Below are 17,960 nucleotides of genomic sequence, written 5' to 3' on the forward strand. Positions count from 1 at the left end.
AATGGTACTTAATGCAGATTAATAGAATGTAAATTTTTTTGTCTTGGAGTGCAATTTCCCAGCATGTCACTCAGAACCCAGTGTTTAGTCTTGAGCTGAAAGCCATGTGCTTTATATTATTTTATGGATGCTTTTTAATAGGCCTTATCCAAATGAAGAAACACATCCCCACAAGAGAGAATACAAATTGACCTCATGGTTGTATCTCCTAATAAGTATATAGGGAAGCAAATGTGGGAATTACCACAATATGAATGCAGTCCATCTTACTGTAGCGAGGAAGAATGTCCCAGATTTAACTTATGCAGATTTCAATCTGTTACCTGAGTCTTCAGCTTTTGATAGGCAATTTCAGCTCTTTTTTTAAAAAAAATATTATTCTGTGTGGAAACCGAACTCAGATTGTGTGATGCTTCATCAAGATTATGAACTATGATCCACCAGTTCTTGAATTCAAAGCTTGGTCTGCGTGTAGCATTCATACCCACCCTACCTTTTGAAATAACGTTCATCTTAAGTAGTTCCGTTCAGCAGTTCTCCAGAATTGTTTAACTATGCTTTAGAGCAGTGTCTCTCAATCTTGACAATTTCCTAAAATGGGTGGACTTCCAGAATTCCTAACCAGCATGCTTAAGTTACTGGGGGTTGAGAAACACTGCTTTAGAAGAATTGCTAACATATAGCCTAATTTGCAGAAACTGGGGAGTGTGCCCAATTCCCTCCATCCACCCTCCTCAAATGACATCTGTAGTGGCAGACGTACAGTGGATTTTTACATCCTAGATAAATAAATAAAAAAAATAAAAAATTAAGGCTGCATTTAATATGCGTGTACCGGTACTGCCACAACAAAAGTTTGTTTGATGCTCTCTGTGTTTGTAAAAGGTTTTAATTTTCGTTATGTTGGTCATCCTGATTGTAATGATGCTTGATAGTGTAAACGAAGAGGCAAAAGCGTATCCTTCTCTTCCTCCCACCCCCCTTCCTTCCTTTTTCATCTTGCTTTCTGATGTTCATGTGATGGAACATTCAAAAGTAGGTCAGCTCTTGTTTTTGTCACAGCCTCTTTTCCCTCCCTCCCCCCCCATCAGCAGAAGTGTATTGAATGTCAGCAACTTGCATTTCCCAATTGCTTCAAAATGTGACCTCTTCAACGAAGGCATCTAAACACACCCGCCCTGTCCTTCTCTCTCTCTCTCTCTCTCTCTCTCATATCCACAGAGCCAAATCTAAAAACGGGGGCCGCTCACTAAGGGAGAAGCTGGACAAAATTGGCTTGAACCTTCCTGCGGGCAGAAGGAAAGCTGCAAATGTGACTTTACTTACATCGTTGGTGGAAGGTCAGTTGGTCTCTCTAAAGCCTTTTCCGGGTTAAAGGGCAAGGCGAGCAATTTGTGTTCGCTGATCAAGCTGTCTTCCGAAAAGGGAAGTCTTCAGATATATGGATGCAGGACTCAAAATAATGGCCTTGATTCCAATTGAAGGAAAAGAAAGCGCCCTAGTGGTAAGAGCTGTTCCGCTCTGGATCCATGAGAGGTGATGGACTCATTCAAGGATGGATTAAAAGTAGAGTTTGGGCAGATTGAAGACGCTTCAGTTTTAAAGTTCTACGTGAGTGCAAGGTTGCCTGAACTAGGGGTTTCAACGCTCTCAATACAGGTAGTCAGAATCAGAATCAGAATCAGAATCAGAATAGAGCTGGAATGAACCTTGAAGGTCTTCTAGTCAAGCCCCTTGCTCAAGCAGGGGACCCTATATCATCTCAGACAAATGGATATCCAGTCTCTTCTTAAAAACCTCCAGTGATGAAGCACCCACAATGTGTGAAGGCAAGCTGTTCCATTGGTTAATTGTCCTTCCTCTTATGAAGTTTCTCCTTAATTCCAGGTTGCTTTTCTCCTTGATTAGTTTCCATCCATTGTTTCTTGTCCTGCACTCTGGTGCTTTCGAAAAGAAATGGACAGCCCCTCAAATACTGGAACACTGATATCAGGTCCCCACTAGTCTTTTCTCTAGACTAGCTAAATCAAAATCCTGCAGCTGTTCTTCATATGTTTTAGTCTTGAGCTGAAAGCCATGTGCTTTATATTATTTTATGGATGCTTTTTAATAGGCCTTATCCAAATGAAGAAACACATCCCCACAAGAGAGAATACAAATTGACCTCATGGTTGTATCTCCTAATAAGTATATAGGGAAGCAAATGTGGGAATTACCACAATATGAATGCAGTCCATCTTACTGTAGCGAGGAAGAATGTCCCAGATTTAACTTATGCAGATTTCAATCTGTTACCTGAGTCTTCAGCTTTTGATAGGCAATTTCAGCTCTTTTTTTAAAAAAAATATTATTCTGTGTGGAAACCGAACTCAGATTGTGTGATGCTTCATCAAGATTATGAACTATGATCCACCAGTTCTTGAATTCAAAGCTTGGTCTGCGTGTAGCATTCATACCCACCCTACCTTTTGAAATAACGTTCATCTTAAGTAGTTCCGTTCAGCAGTTCTCCAGAATTGTTTAACTATGCTTTAGAGCAGTGTCTCTCAATCTTGACAATTTCCTAAAATGGGTGGACTTCCAGAATTCCTAACCAGCATGCTTAAGTTACTGGGGGTTGAGAAACACTGCTTTAGAAGAATTGCTAACATATAGCCTAATTTGCAGAAACTGGGGAGTGTGCCCAATTCCCTCCATCCACCCTCCTCAAATGACATCTGTAGTGGCAGACGTACAGTGGATTTTTACATCCTAGATAAATAAATAAAAATAAAAATTAAGGCTGCATTTAATATGCGTGTACCGGTACTGCCACAACAAAAGTTTGTTTGATGCTCTGTGTTTGTAAAAGGTTTTAATTTTCGTTATGTTGGTCATCCTGATTGTAATGATGCTTGATAGTGTAAACGAAGAGGCAAAAGCGTATCCTTCTTCCTCCCACCCCCCTTCCTTCCTTTTTCATCTTGCTTTCTGATGTTCATGTGATGGAACATTCAAAAGTAGGTCAGCTCTTGTTTTTGTCACAGCCTCTTTTCCCTCCCTCCCCCCCCATCAGCAGAAGTGTATTGAATGTCAGCAACTTGCATTTCCCAATTGCTTCAAAATGTGACCTCTTCAACGAAGGCATCTAAACACACCCGCCCCGCCCTTCTCTCTCTCTCTCATATCCACAGAGCCAAATCTAAAAACGGGGGCCGCTCACTAAGGGAGAAGCTGGACAAAATTGGCTTGAACCTTCCTGCGGGCAGAAGGAAAGCTGCAAATGTGACTTTACTTACATCGTTGGTGGAAGGTCAGTTGGTCTCTCTAAAGCCTTTTCCGGGTTAAAGGGCAAGGCGAGCAATTTGTGTTCGCTGATCAAGCTGTCTTCCGAAAAGGGAAGTCTTCAGATATATGGATGCAGGACTCAAAATAATGGCCTTGATTCCAATTGAAGGAAAAGAAAGCGCCCTAGTGGTAAGAGCTGTTCCGCTCTGGATCCATGAGAGGTGATGGACTCATTCAAGGATGGATTAAAAGTAGAGTTTGGGCAGATTGAAGACGCTTCAGTTTTAAAGTTCTACGTGAGTGCAAGGTTGCCTGAACTAGGGATTTCAACGCTCTCAATACAGGTAGTCAGAATCAGAATCAGAATAGAGCTGGAATGGACCTTGAAGGTCTTCTAGTCCAGCTCCCTGCTCAAGCAGGAGATCCAATATCATTTCAGATAAGTGGCTGTCCAGTCTCTCCTTAAAAAACTCTTAACGATGGAGCATCCACAGCTCCTGAAGGCAAGCTGTTCCACTGGTTAATTGTCCTCACTGTTAGGAAATTTCTCCTCAATTTCAGGTTGCTTCTCTCCTTGATTTAGTTTCCATCCATTTTTTCTTGTCTTGTCCTCTGGTGCTTTCGAAAAGAAATGGACAGCCCCTCAAATACTGGAACACTGATATCAGGTCCCCACTAGTCTTTTCTCTAGACTAGCTAAATCAAAATCCTGCAGCTGTTCTTCATATGTTTTAGTCTTCGAATTAAGACCACAACTGAGCCCACAACTGAACTAAGTGAGACAGTTATGTGAGTTTTGCCCTATTTTGTTACCATTCTTGCCACAGTTGTTAAGCGAATCACCACAGTTGCTAAGTTAATAACACGGTTGTTAAATGAATCTGACTTACCCCTTGACTTTGTTTGTCAGAAGGTCACAAAAAGTGATCACTTGACCCCAGGACACTGCAACTGTCATAAATATGAACCAGTTGCCAAGTGTCTGAATTTTGATCACAGGACCATGGGGATTGCTGTGGAAACTGGCCACATGTCACTTTTTCAGTGCTGTTATAACTTTGAATGATCACTAAACGAATGGTTGTAAGTCAGGGACTACCTGTAAGAGGTTAGACTTGAAGGTTTAAATGGCACTTTCCAATTCTATGCTCCAGTGACCCCATTTTCATTCCAAAGCGCCTTTTGTACCTAAAACATGTTTTCACTGCAGAGCTGCAAGTGAAGATGTTAATACTGAAACCAGAAGTGGGGAGAAAGGAATGAAGGATATGTTAGGGCATAACCTTGGAGCAGGGGTCTCCAACCTTGGTCCCTTTAAGACTTGTGGACTTCAACTCCCAGAGTTCCTCAGCCAGCTTTGCCGGCTGAGGGACTCTGGGAGTTGAAGTCCACAAGTCTTAAAGGGACCAAGGTTGGAGACCCCTGCCTTGGAGGATAAACATCCTTTTGGATTGGGAGATTTTATAGACACTGTAAAATTGGCATTTAATTTACTGTCCAGGCAGTAAAAAATGGATTGTCCATTTTTTTAAGTGCATAATAATTGTAGATCAGTGGTGAAGCTTGTTCATTAAAGTCTCAGAGCTGTCATACTTCAGATGTGATCACAAGCTTTGAATATCTCTCTTCTCCTTCCCAGGTATAACTGGAACCATAGTTAACACTGCCAGTTATTTTTCTTTTCTTTCCCCACGTTTTGTCAGTGCTGATTGCAGTTAAATAACTGGTTGGTTGGTTGGTTTCATTATGGATAGATGAGGACAAATATTTTCTGCAGAAATGACTGATTCAGAAGAATCAGATTGTCTTTTCCATATCTGTTGCATGAATCTAAAGACTTCATTCTTTGATCGCTATGTTTCTCGGGATACTTTAATGTGTATGCTAACAAGCAACTTCAATTCTTGCTACACTGCCTGATTTCTTAAAAGAATTCCTTATAAAGTTGTGCTGAGTAAAGCAGAGCTAAAAACCTATAAAAAGCTGAGAAGAAAGATTGGCAAGGACTGATAAGGGTTCAACGCTATCCTTGGAACAGAGAAGAACCTAAACCAGAGTTTTTTGGATTGCTAAATCAGAAAGAGAAATTGCAGCAATACATGTTTGGTCAGTGGAATTCTAAAACCACCTTTTAAAACACCAACTGACATTTATATTTGCTAAACAAACTATAGACACATGATCTAGAAATATATAAATATTGTAAGCCTCCCAGAACCTATTTGGAGTTAGGCAGCCTTAAAATCCATTAAATTAGGTTAAATTAAATTAGAAATATTTGTTGTGCAATGAGCTCATTGTACAAGGAATTAGGACTGATACGTCTCCCTTCATATACCAAATATGTAGCCTGGCAATTTGTTGTTTTTTAATATGAGCAAGATCATCTGCTGGACTGTGTTTTCTCTTTTTCTGGGTTTTTTCTTTTTTAACTCTGCAGTACTCAGGATTCCCATACAACAACCTAAAACAATGAACTTAATAGTCATATGAATACAAGTAATAGAAGAGCCAATGATCAGGTAATAAATTAACATTAAAATATGTTAATAAGAAAAGTTTCAGTCAAGGAGGACATATTTCTACCACCTGTAAATCAAGTCTCTGAGTCAAGCTTGACTCCTCATGACGTTATGGATACAACACACAGTTTTCTTGGCAGTAGTTGTTAAGAGGTTTGCTATTGCATTCTGGGAATCTAGGTCTTCCCCAGAAATCTCCCCTCCAAATATGAACCAAGCTGAGGCTTGCTTAGCTTGACAAAAGAATTACAGTCGTTCCTAAAGTGTCAGTGTTTTCAGAACTGCATTGGTGAAGAAGAAGGTTTGTTCTCTGCTGTTGCAGAAGGTGGACCAAAAAACCAGTAGAAGAGGGAGCAGATTTCAATTAAACTCTTAGGAGAAACCCTCAAACTGTAGGATCAGTTGGCTGCAAAAGAGTTTTGAGAATGATGTCTTCCTTGTCTTAAAAGAGTTTTGAGAAGGGTGTCTTCCTTGGCTTAAGGTACTTCTGGCTGGTTGGTTGTTAGGGATACTTGCGCAGCAAGTGAGTTGAATGAGATGACTTCTAAGATCCCTTCTAATGTTGTTTTATTTTGATGTGGGTGATGGAAGATCGAGAGACACTGTAAGAAAAAACAAAAAGTAGAGGATCTTTAAGTAACAAAGAATATTTAATGATAATTATGTCTTGTTTAGAAACAGGCTGTCTTTTCTAAGCCTGTTAAGCCGACTTAAGCAAAATATAATGAGTTTTTATGTTTCAAACCTTCAACTCACAACCGTTCCTGTAATTCCTGTATGGTACTTGGAGACTTGGAACGAAAGGTTAAATTAGTACAAGACCTATCTCTGTTGAAATGAAGTATATAACTCGATGTGAAATTTTTCTCTGTAATACTTGCCCATGCTGTTTGAGTCATATGTCAATAGGCAACCTTTGCTACTGCAGTCAAAGACAAATTCACATGGGGAAATCAGTTATTTCCAAGGAAGTGCATGCATGTTTATAGTCAGAATAGTTGCATTCCACAGCTTTTGCTGAACTGCATGATCAAATGGGCTGTCTGGATGAAATTAAAAGTGAATAGTTGCCTTCCTAAGTATATTGATGGAAATGTCCTCGAATTTGGGATGAGTGTATTTTGACTTAAACTGCCGACGTGAGAAGTGACACTCATACATTCAGGAGCAGTCAGTGGGAATTCATTTGCTGCTTCGCTTATAAAATATCCTGGCTGCTTGGAACTTGTGCTAATAATTCATGCTAATTATTGCCACAGAAATATTTTTGCAGTTGCTTCACATTTTGCAAAAACCCACTGGAGCAAATAACAATTATAGGATGAGAAATATTTGTATGGTGGGACTTGAAGGTGACCTACTTTTATTATCCTGTTAAGGTGCATGACCCTTAATTATGATGGAAGTGTAATATTGCCTATTGCTTTAAATCAACCTTCTCCTATCTGGTCTCTTCCAGATGCGTGGGACTTTAGTTTTCCTAATACCCAAATAGCATAGTTCTCAGTTTTGCTAACTGTTAGGCTGTGCTATGTGCAACAGAGTGCAATACTCACCATAAAGGCATTATTCTGGGGAAGGTAGTTTCTTTGCAACTATTGGATACCCAGAGAAAAGCTCAGAATCAGAATATTACTCATCAATAAGAGGAGCTTTCTTAAGGTAGCCCCAACCCCTTTTAAAAACTGAATTCAAATGGTGCTTTTATACAATGTAAGCTGAGGAGAAAAATAATCTTGTTAAACATATGGGCTGGTTATGACAGCAGCAAACATTGTTCATCTGTTTGTCTGCAAACAGTTATTTAAGTGGCTGTGATCTAACAAGCAAAATTCTTGCTTTTTCCCCCCTTCTTTTTTCCTTCTATGGTCCGTTTGTAGGGGAAGCGGTACATCTTGCCCGCGATTTTGGCTATGTGTGTGAAACTGAATTCCCTTCGAAAGCTGTGGCGGAATATTTAACTCGTCCCCATCTGGGCCGGAACGAGATGGCCAGCAGGAAGAATATGCTCCTTGCCGCAAAGTAAGTATCTTCATTTGAGTGGAAAACCAATATGTAAGATAATATAGAAAATATTAAAACTCTTAGAAGGCTCAAGCAGCGTTTCCTCAGGACAGGGAATCCTCGACTTACAACCATGATTTGGGTTGTAAATTTTCCATTGCTAAACACGCCGTTAAGCAAGTCATGCCCGATTTTACAATTTCTTTTGCCATGGTCTTTAAGCGAATCATCACAGTTGTTAAGTGAATCCAGATTTCTCCTTGACTTTGCTTGTCAGAGGCCAGCTGGGAAGGTCACAAATGGAAGGTCACACGTGACTCCAGGATGCTGCAACCAATGTAAATGCTTACGGGTTGCAAGCTCCCAAATTTTGATCACCTGACTGTGGGGTTGCCGCAATGGTCCTGAGTACGAGGACAAAGTTACTTTGTTCAGTGTGGTGGTAACTTTGAAAGGTCACTAAATGATATGGTTGTAAATTGAGGACTACCTATAATCCCCACAACAGGGTCAGGCAAAAGATGAGCCTTAATTAGGTCCAGTGGGAATGGTGTGAAGAATGAGAAAGGATAGAAGTTAGAGGATGGGAGCTTATTGTGAATGTGGGCAGAGCCCGGAATTTTAAATACGAAAAGGTTGTGTTCTCCTTTTTAAAGCTGCATTAAGTCGATTTTAAGCTTACAATACAATTTTCATGGGCTTCTAACCTTCAGTGGTAGGAAACCAACATTGGGCAATGAAGTTGGGGAATCCGTTCCCCCAAAACCTTTAGAAAGCTGGTTGAAAAGATGAAGGTTCTTTTCTTGCCTTACAAAAAAGCATCTTGCAGAGTTTAGTGAAGAGAATCAGGATTTAAATCAGGTACTTGCATTGTAAATTAGGATCTTAAGAGCCGTGGTAGCGCCCTGATTAGAATGCAGTATTGCAGTCTTAACTCTGCCCATTGCCAGGAGTTCGATTCTGACCGACTCAAGGTTGATTCGGCCTTCCATCCTTCTGAGGTTGATAAAAATGATGGATCAGATTGTTGAGGGCCATATGCTGACTCTGTAAACCACTTAGAGAGTTCTGTAAAGCATCTTGAAGCGGTATATAAATCTTAAGTGCTATCTTGTGTCTCTTTATGCACAAGAACATTCTTGTTTGTTTGTATTTAGTGACTTCCTGTTATCACCTTGTCTAAAAATCGAGGTTTATTAGGTATCCTATTCTGAATGGGTTTATGTGGCTATTTTAGACAGTAAAATTTAGGCTTTAATCTGCATTTGATGAATGTTTTGAACTGAATGGTGGAATAGTTTAAAGGAGGAAAAGTCACTTGCTCCAAAATGGGTAATAGCTACTGTTTGAGAATTAGTGTCTTCTATTGGAGATCCTGGAGACAAAATAGAAAAGTTTTCCCTTTCAAAATAGTGTTTAAGGGCAGAAACATCTTTAATTTTAATAACGCTTGCAGGTTTCTGGAAAAACGAATATTTGCAGGTTCAAAATGTGGAGTTTGGCATTGTAGCAGAGTTGAAACCTGTTGGGTATTCAAACTTAAACAGAAATCGTCAAAGCATTTTAACAATGTCTAACAAGATATTTTCCATTTTTGCAAGTTTTGCAAGGTAGTTTTAAGCTCTAGGTCAAAGGGCAGCTGTAGGTGTCTCCACCTCAGCCATTGGCCTCCACCTGTCCCAGGTTTGCTTCTTCCAAAACTTTTTGCAAACCACAGATGGGAAAATCCTGCTGCAGCTCCCTTTGAATTGTTTATTTAGTACAGCAAATCTAGACAGAAGATGAAGCTGAAAGCAACTGCAAAGGCTTAAAACTATGTTTAGTTCTGAAGTTGTACTAGAACAGCATCTGTGATTCTAAAATAAAGACGGTCAATCTTTCTGTGTTAAGAAAGGAACTCGAGAAAATTAATATCCTAGTCAACTAAATTGCTAGTCTTTAAGATTAACAAATTGTTCCTCTCATTGCTTTTATTAAACCTATATAGCTTGCCTATGTGCTTATGATCTTAATTCAAGATACCTGATCTTATTCTTCTGCCATGGGCCTTATTCATTCAGGTAATCTTTCTGTGGCCTGTAATAGATGAAGTGAAACAAATAGTGAGTGGGAACATCCACTCCCTTTATTATTCTTTAATCTCTTGTTTCTAACACTCCCCGTCTCTCTCTCGGAATAGAAGGCTGGAAGGAGGGAACTAAAATGTTCTACCAAGTTCTGAACTAATCTAATGCAGAGGAGTTTTGCAAAATTATAAATGTTAGTTCAGGTTGCCCACATTAATTGTTGTTGACTGGAGTCAAGCCTAAGCTACAAATAATTATCTTCTGTCAGAATCATTGTTGAGTTAGATGGTCTAATCTGTAAAAAATGAGACACAAAAGCCATGTAAGCTTCTAGGGTAAAAGAAGATTTTTAAAATATGGCAATAATTTAAGAGATACTCTCTTAAAGAGATACTGTCTTTAAATTTACAGCTACCTATTAGGGATGCAGTGGCTCAGTGGCTAAGATGCTGAACTTGTCGATCAAAAGGTCGGCAGCTCAGCGGTTTGAATCCCTAGTGTCGCGTAATGGGGTGAGCTCCCGTTACTTATCCCAGCTTCTGCCAACCTAACAGTTCGAAAGCACGTAAAAAATGCAAGTAGAAAAATAGGGACCACTTTGGTGGGAAGGTAACAGCATTCCGTATGCCTTTGGCGTTGAGTCATACTGGCCACATGATCACGGAGACGTCTTTGGACAGCACTGGCTCTTCGGCTTTGAAACGGAGATGAGCACTGCCCCCTAGAGTCAGGAACGTCTAATACATATATGTGAGGGGAACCTTTACCTTTACCTAGTTGCTCATGGACTTTTTTGTTAAACATATTTAAGGGAAACACTAAAGCATCTCTTAAACATGTCTGAGGATCTCAGCAGGAGGAAATTGATAAAAGTCCTTCCGACTCAGTTTCATTGCCTTTGTCCAGTGGAAATAGCAATAGCACTTAGACTTATATACCACTTTACAGGCCTCTGTAAGAGGATTACAGATTCAGCATATTGTCCCCAACAATCTGGGTCCTCATTTTACCCACCTCGGAAGGATGGAAAGATGAGTCAACCTTGAGCTTGCTGAGATTTGAACTGCCAAATTGCAGGCAGCTGGCAGTCAGCAGAAGTAGCCTGCAGTACTGCACTCTAACCACTGTGCCACCATGGCTTATGCAGCGTTAAAAAATAATTTGCTTTCCTATTGCCTCTTCCAGACAGATCTGTAAAGAATTCACAGAGCTTCTCACTCAGGATCGAACCCCCCTTGGCAACGCGAGGCCAAGCCCTATCTTAGATCCTGGTATCCAGGGATGTTTGACTCACTTCAGCCTAATCACACATGGATTTGGGAGTGCTGCCATCTGCGCCGCGATGACATCGATGCAGAACTACCTGAATGAAGCTATCAAACTAGCAGACAAATCATACATGAATGCAGGAGATCAAAGCCCCCCAGATGGCAATAAGAACCTTGAGAAGATGGACAAGCACAGGAAGTGAGCGTGGAAAAGATGACAAAGAGACGAAAAGATACAGAGACACACCCAGAGAAAATAGACTTAAAAACTGTTACTGCACACAGAATTAAGATCTTCTTGCCTAGAAGGCATGTAGATATTTCTTAGAACTTGCTTTGGGGCATCTTCTTCTCTTTTTTTTTTTTTTAAATTTTCAACCACATCCTTTTCTGGAGACGTGTGTTGTCTCTTTTCTCCTCTTTAAAGCTGCTGTTATCCATTCATTTGGGACCATGTACCTGAAGGTAAACATGGATTTATCTTTTTATTATTATTATTATTATTATTTTTAAAAAAATTTAAATTGTAAAAGGTGGTGCTATCTCTTTTATTTTTTCCTCGTATGGAAATTTGTTACACGCTGTACCTGGACAATTTGCGGGCAATGTTTTTCCTTGTGTGTGGCGGAGTCTCAATGAAATTCAGCAATAAACCAGTTTCAGCAGGTTGTGAACAAATGTGCTGAAATCACATGTGCTCACGGTTTCTCCCTCCACGGGAAAAAGAAGCAATCGCATCATCTTTCTGTTCAAACAAAATCCAAGGTTTATTGTTGCATCTGAAAATGGCAAGCTGCGGTTTACGGAACTAGCATAAGCTGCAATTTGATTCTCCTTGTTTTTAATTAGCCAAGATTTTGTAACCTCTTCGGATGCATCAATAAGCTATAATTAAACAGGAAAGAAGATGTTTCTGTATTCATTGCCACTGCCAAAGGACCAGATTTCTATATGTGTGAAGAGACAGAGATGGAGAAGGGAGAGGAAAGTACATTGGCTGGACCAAGTTCATTTTAAAATTATGGTTAAGATTTTTATCCATCAGGCTGTGTAAGAGATTTCATGCCCATATCTTGTAGAACAGGACCAGCATGATTGTGTAGTAGTCTGTAAAGTAAATAAAGTTTTGAGAAATTTAAGAGGGACAATTAAAAAGTTTGAACGTGCTGTGAGATTCAGGAAAAGGCTTAATCATATTCTAAGTTGCCTCAATTGATGCTCAGACATTCACAGCTATCTAGACTATTCATGAAGAACCCTCCACCACACCGCAAAAGACAGATACCATATCCGGTCACTAAATCAGGTGGATTTCAATGGTCTCGGTTGCTGAAATCTTGTGACATTAATTCTTGTGGCATCATAACCTTGGTATTGTGTTTGTTTTGCATCTGCAGCATCATGTGACATCTCTTGAAAAAGTCACTCAAAAGAAATTCCAATTTTAAATGTGCACCCATGTTGCGATATGGAGGTTTGACTGGGTTCCTATTACTTCATTGGAAACCAGCAGGTAGAACATAATGCAGTATTAACCCCTGTTTTTCTGAGTTTTTGACAAAATACTGATATTTCTGATTTAATTTTAGAAAAGAAGATAAGAATAAAGTGAAAATGTGATAAGTTTTGAATATGCTTGCTTTTTTTTTTTAAAGTTTTGATTTCTAGGCATAATTTAAGAAACACGTATTTTAATATAATGAGGTTGCAGGTTTTAAAGAAAACGAGTTGCAAGACTGAGATGTTCTGTAGCAGATCTTTTGTATTCAAGGAAGAGTTACTTTGAGCTAATATTAAAATCTTAATTTTTCATCCACTTTAAAAATATGAAACAGAGACACCGCAGCTTTATGTGTATCATCAGGTTCATTTTTTTAATTAAAAAAGGAAAAAAACTTGAAAATAGGCACGTAAGTTTTAATTTTTTTTTGTTTGCCTACATAGGCCAAAAAATATAAATATAAATATATGTATGTCTCCAGGGAAGTTTTATGTGTATAAGGGAAAACAATGTCTTGAATGTATATATTTATTTATGTGTAATTTAAAAGGGGTTTGTAAATAATGGTGAACATTTTAATACTTTTTTTATAAATGGGATTCAGATTTTAAAAGTTTACCCCACCCCACAAAAAAAAAATTAAAAATGAAATAAATAAATAAAATACTGGCTAAACTGCATACACTGCTAGATGATGTACAGTCTGTTTTATGCTAAATATTTAAAAACTTTTTACAAATAAAATAAAATTTTCCCCTGTTTTGGCCACTGGAGAGTTGTATCTGTTTGGAGGTGTCTGTTGAACGAGCAATAACTGCATATTTGGTAGTATTTGGAATGAGTGCAGATGCATCCATTTGTCTGATATGGTATTGAGTTTCCTGCCTAAGAAGAGGGTTGGACTAGAAGACCTCCAAGGTCCCTTCTATTCTATTCTATTCTATTCTATTCTATTCTATTCTATTCTATTCTATTCCATCCCATCCCATCCCATCCCATCCCATCCCATCCCATCCCATCCCATCCCATCCCAGGTGGGTGTATGTGTGTATGCAAATAAATAGAAATGATAAAACTGCAACCACTCTTTTTTTGTGAAGATTTGTGAACATTTTTCTTATATTCACAATACCATTGTATACCACAATCCATGCAATTAATACACATATTCTGGCAAGAAATATTGAATATTGTTTAATGGGGAAAACTGATTTTTTTTTCTAATGTGGATGGAACAACAAACCCTACAAAAGTAAAGTTTAACAAACCTGACAAACAGCAAACCCTACTAAAGTAAGATTCTATATTTAGGCAAGAAAAACCAAATGTACACCTATAGAATAGGTGGCACCTGGCTCAATAATAATAACTGTGAAAGGGATCTAGGAATCCTAGTGGATAACTATTTAAATATGAGCCAGCTGTGTGCTGCAGCTGCTAAAAAAGCCAACTCAGTCCTAGGCTTTATTAACGGGGATAGAAGTATTAATACCACTTTACAATGCCTTAGAAAGGCCACATTTGGAATATTGCACCCAGTTTTGTTTGCCATGATATTAAAAAGATGTTGAGACTATAGAAAGAGTGCTGAGGACAGCAACAAAGATGATTCGGGTTCTGGAGGCTAAAACATAAAAGAACAGTTGCTGGAATTGGGTATGTCTAGTTTAATGAAGGACTAGGGGTGACCTGATAGCAGTGTTCCAATATCATTTGAGGGGCTTCCGCAAAGAAGAGGGAGTCAAGCTATTCTCCAAAGCAACTGAGGGCAGGACAAAAAGTAGCAAGTGGAAGTCCATCCCAAATTGTGTAGCTAAAAGTCTGTAGAGATTATCGGTCATCCATGTCATGGGTTTTTTTTATTTTTATTTTTATTTTTTTTTATTTTTGCATTTATATCCCGCCCTTCTCCGAAGACTCAGGGCGGCTTACACTATGTCAGGCAATAGTCTTCATCCATTTGTATACTATATACAAAGTCAACTTATTGCCCCCCAACAATCTGGGTCCTCATTTTACCTACCTTATAAAGGATGGAAGGCTGAGTCAACCTTGGGCCTGGTGGGACTTGAACCTGCAATATTGCAGGCAGTTGCTGTTAATAACAGGCTGCATTAGCCTGTTGAGCCACCAGAGGTTGTCCCAGAGGTGATTTTTCAGGAGGCAACAACAAGAGCTGAAGAAGCTTCGTGGATGAGAAGCGAAATGTCTTCAAAGAAAAAACAAAAAAGTCCAGGTGCCTCCTGAAAAGCATCTTTGCGATAACAAGTGGAAGATTATCAAAGAGAGAGCCAATTTAGAATTAATCGTGAGAATAATTAACCAGTGGAATGGCTTACCTCCAAAAGTCACTTTTTTAAGAAGAGAGTGGACAATCATTTGTCTTGAAATGATAAAGAGTTTTCTTGCTTGAGCAAGGTGTTAGACTAGAAGACCTTCAAGGTCCCTTCCAACTCAAGTTATTTTGTTATAAACGTGTCATTTCAATGTTAGTTCTACATGTGAAGCAGAGTACCAGGGGATCTAATAGCAGGATCTCACTCTATGGTCTCCTTCCCTCAACCTGCCTAACAAAAAGTATGTCTAAGTAAAAAAAGTTGTAGGGTTACTTACAATGAATACATATTCTGGCTAACAGTTTAAGGGTATAACATGGATATAAAGATATAAAAGGGCTGGCAAGCTGTTATCCTATTTAGCAGACCTTGACAATGATCTTTAAAAAATAATGACAATAAAAAAAGTAAAATGATTAGTATTTCAATGGAGAGACTACTAAGAAATTTTCAAGGTTATGGATTAGGGTGGGAAGTCAGACCAATCAAAAGAAGGTAATAGCTTTGTGGCTATGATGTCATGAAGAGTTGGTTTAAATGAGATTTTATGTATCTATTCTGTTTGAAATTGCAGGCTATGCTGATCATAATTAGTTACAGAGTTTGGGCAATATGTCAGAATCAAATGACTGGCTAATAGCTCACTGAAGAACCACAAAGATATCAATTCAACCCACAATTTAACTATAAACTATGTTAGTTGTCATCTTGGATAATCCCCCCCCCCCCAAATCCCAATCCCAATCTATAGCTAAACAGGCTGTATCAGTTTCTGCACTCTTACCGTCTCTGTTTCTAACCCTACACTAAAACAGTATTTCTGAACCTTGGCAACTTTAACTTGTGGACTTCCATTCCCAGAATACCCCAGCCAGGATGGTAGACCCTACCAGGAAACCAACATTATGAGTGTTAATGCTACCTTTAGTATAAAGATAAAGGAACTGAATCTTGCAAGTCTGAAGATTCCCCTTTCCCTGGCTTTATTTTTGTAAAAAGCAGAAACTAGAGAGGATCTTGTCTTGAGATGCTTTCTCAAATTACATTTCTGCCCTGACTTGGGTTTCGTTTACTGACTCTTGCCTTGGTTGTGGCTATTCCTTCTGTTTCCCAAGGTTATTTCTTTTTCATTGTAGCCTACTTCATAACTGTGTGTGAATAAAAATAAAAGGAAATGGGAGCAGGCCATTTCTTACAGCAACTATATCTTCCTGAGACTGCATGGCTGCTCTCTAGAGTTGCAATGCAATTCCTGGAAAAGACAGCTTAAGGAGTTGCAGACATGCAATGTTTGCATTGCTGCATACTTCAAGCCACTGTTTCCCTTTTGTTTAAAAGGTAAAGGTTCCCCTCGCACATATGTGCTAGTCGTTCCTGACTCTAGGGGGCAGTGCTCATCTCCGTTTCAAAGCCGAAGAGCCAGCGCTCTCTGAAGACGTCTCTGTGGTCATGTGGCCGCCATGACTAAATGCCAAAGGCGCACGGAACACTGTTACCTTCCCACTGAAGGTGGTCCCTATTTTTCTACTTGGCATTTTTTACGTGCTTTCAAACTGCTAGGTTGGCAGAAGCTGAGACAAGTAACGGGAGCTCGCCCCGTTACACAGCACTAGGGCTTCGAACCACTGAACTGCCGACCTTTTGATTGACAAGTTCAGCATCTTAGCCACTGAGCCACCACGTCCCTTTTTTAAAAAAAAATTTTATTTTATTTTATTTTTGTCACAACAGTATACACAAACAAATGTCATAGATAAAACAGCATATCTTGAAGAATATATATATATATATAATTAAAATTATGCATCAACTATATTAATTGGATATAATGAAGGGAACAATAGGACAGGAACGGTAGGCACATTTGTGCTCTTATGCACGCCTAATTACTGTAATGCCCGATCACGATTTGGATGGGCTACTGTAATGTACTTTATATGGGGCTGCCTTTGGACAGATTTGAAGCTATAACTGGGACACAGTGAGGCATCCAGTCTGCAAATGGTCCAAACCTGCCAATTTTAAGATAGCTGCACTGATTGCTAATAGGTTTCTGGGCCCAATGATAGGTTCTGCTTATACCTTATGGCTGTGTGAATAGATCACAAACTTCTACCGTTGAAGTAAGGCCTGCTGAACATCCCACTGCTTCAAGAGGTACATGGAATCTGGCTAATATGGCAAACATTTGGCTGATAGTGTTTATTGTTTAGAATAAACCTTCACCAGAGGTATGTGTGGCACAGTCCTTTATTGCTTTATGGAAATCTCTGAAGACTTCCCAGATGATTTTGGCCCTGAATAATTAGGGGTCACAGTTGCTATTGATACTTGGACTTCTCTTGTACTGCTTGCTTGGTTGTTGCACATCATCAGGGCAATTGATTTGGGCAGTTTAGGAATATTGTAAAATACCTATGTGTATATATTCGGTTAATAAGAACAGGCACCATAAACCATAGTAGTAGAGATGGCATAATGCTCAAGACTAAAAACAAAGTGCAATATCTAGTCAGGATGTAATTCCAGTCTGCAGAAGTATATTACTTGAATGCAGTCAATAATAATAAAGACCATAATCATAATAATATGACTGGATACTCAAGTGGCTAGAAATAACAATCAATAGAAACATCAGAAGCTTTGTGAAATAGAATAGAATAACAAAGTTGGAAGGGACCTTGGAGGTCTTCTAGTCCAACCCCTGCTTAGGTAGGAAACCATGCCCCACCCACAGTCGCCACTATCAGTTTGCCTGAACTGGTACAAACTGGCTGAATACCACTTCTGTGTACCTTCCTTGGGGTGTTGTGGACTGACCAGGAGAGGTATGAAGAACCTTTCAGCGGTATATTGTTACAAAAATCCACTTTTCCTCAAGTTTCATTGCATTGTTTTCATTGTTCATTTGTGTTCATTTTGGTATTTGGATTTTTAGGGAAAGTGTATACATTAAGATGACACAGAAGAGAGCTGCGAGGATAAAATATTTAGGA

The 17,960-nt window shown here is 39.1% G+C and overlaps 1 protein-coding gene across 1 annotated transcript in view; it reads left to right on the top strand.

Moving 5' to 3' along the window:
* Nucleotides 1-13,394, top strand: part of TFAP2C (transcription factor AP-2 gamma) — a 28,253-nt gene extending 14,859 nt beyond the window's left edge. The window contains exons 5-7 of the mRNA XM_058176964.1: nucleotides 1,222-1,340; nucleotides 7,670-7,811; nucleotides 11,045-13,394. Coding sequence (XP_058032947.1) covers nucleotides 1,222-1,340; nucleotides 7,670-7,811; nucleotides 11,045-11,330 — 547 coding nt within the window. The 3' untranslated portion in view covers nucleotides 11,331-13,394. The remainder of the gene's footprint in view (nucleotides 1-1,221; nucleotides 1,341-7,669; nucleotides 7,812-11,044) is intronic.
* The last annotated feature ends 4,566 nt before the right edge of the window (nucleotides 13,395-17,960 follow it).

Source organism: Ahaetulla prasina, chromosome 3 (genome assembly GCF_028640845.1).
Source record: "Ahaetulla prasina isolate Xishuangbanna chromosome 3, ASM2864084v1, whole genome shotgun sequence".
Taxonomy (NCBI): domain Eukaryota; kingdom Metazoa; phylum Chordata; class Lepidosauria; order Squamata; family Colubridae; genus Ahaetulla; species Ahaetulla prasina.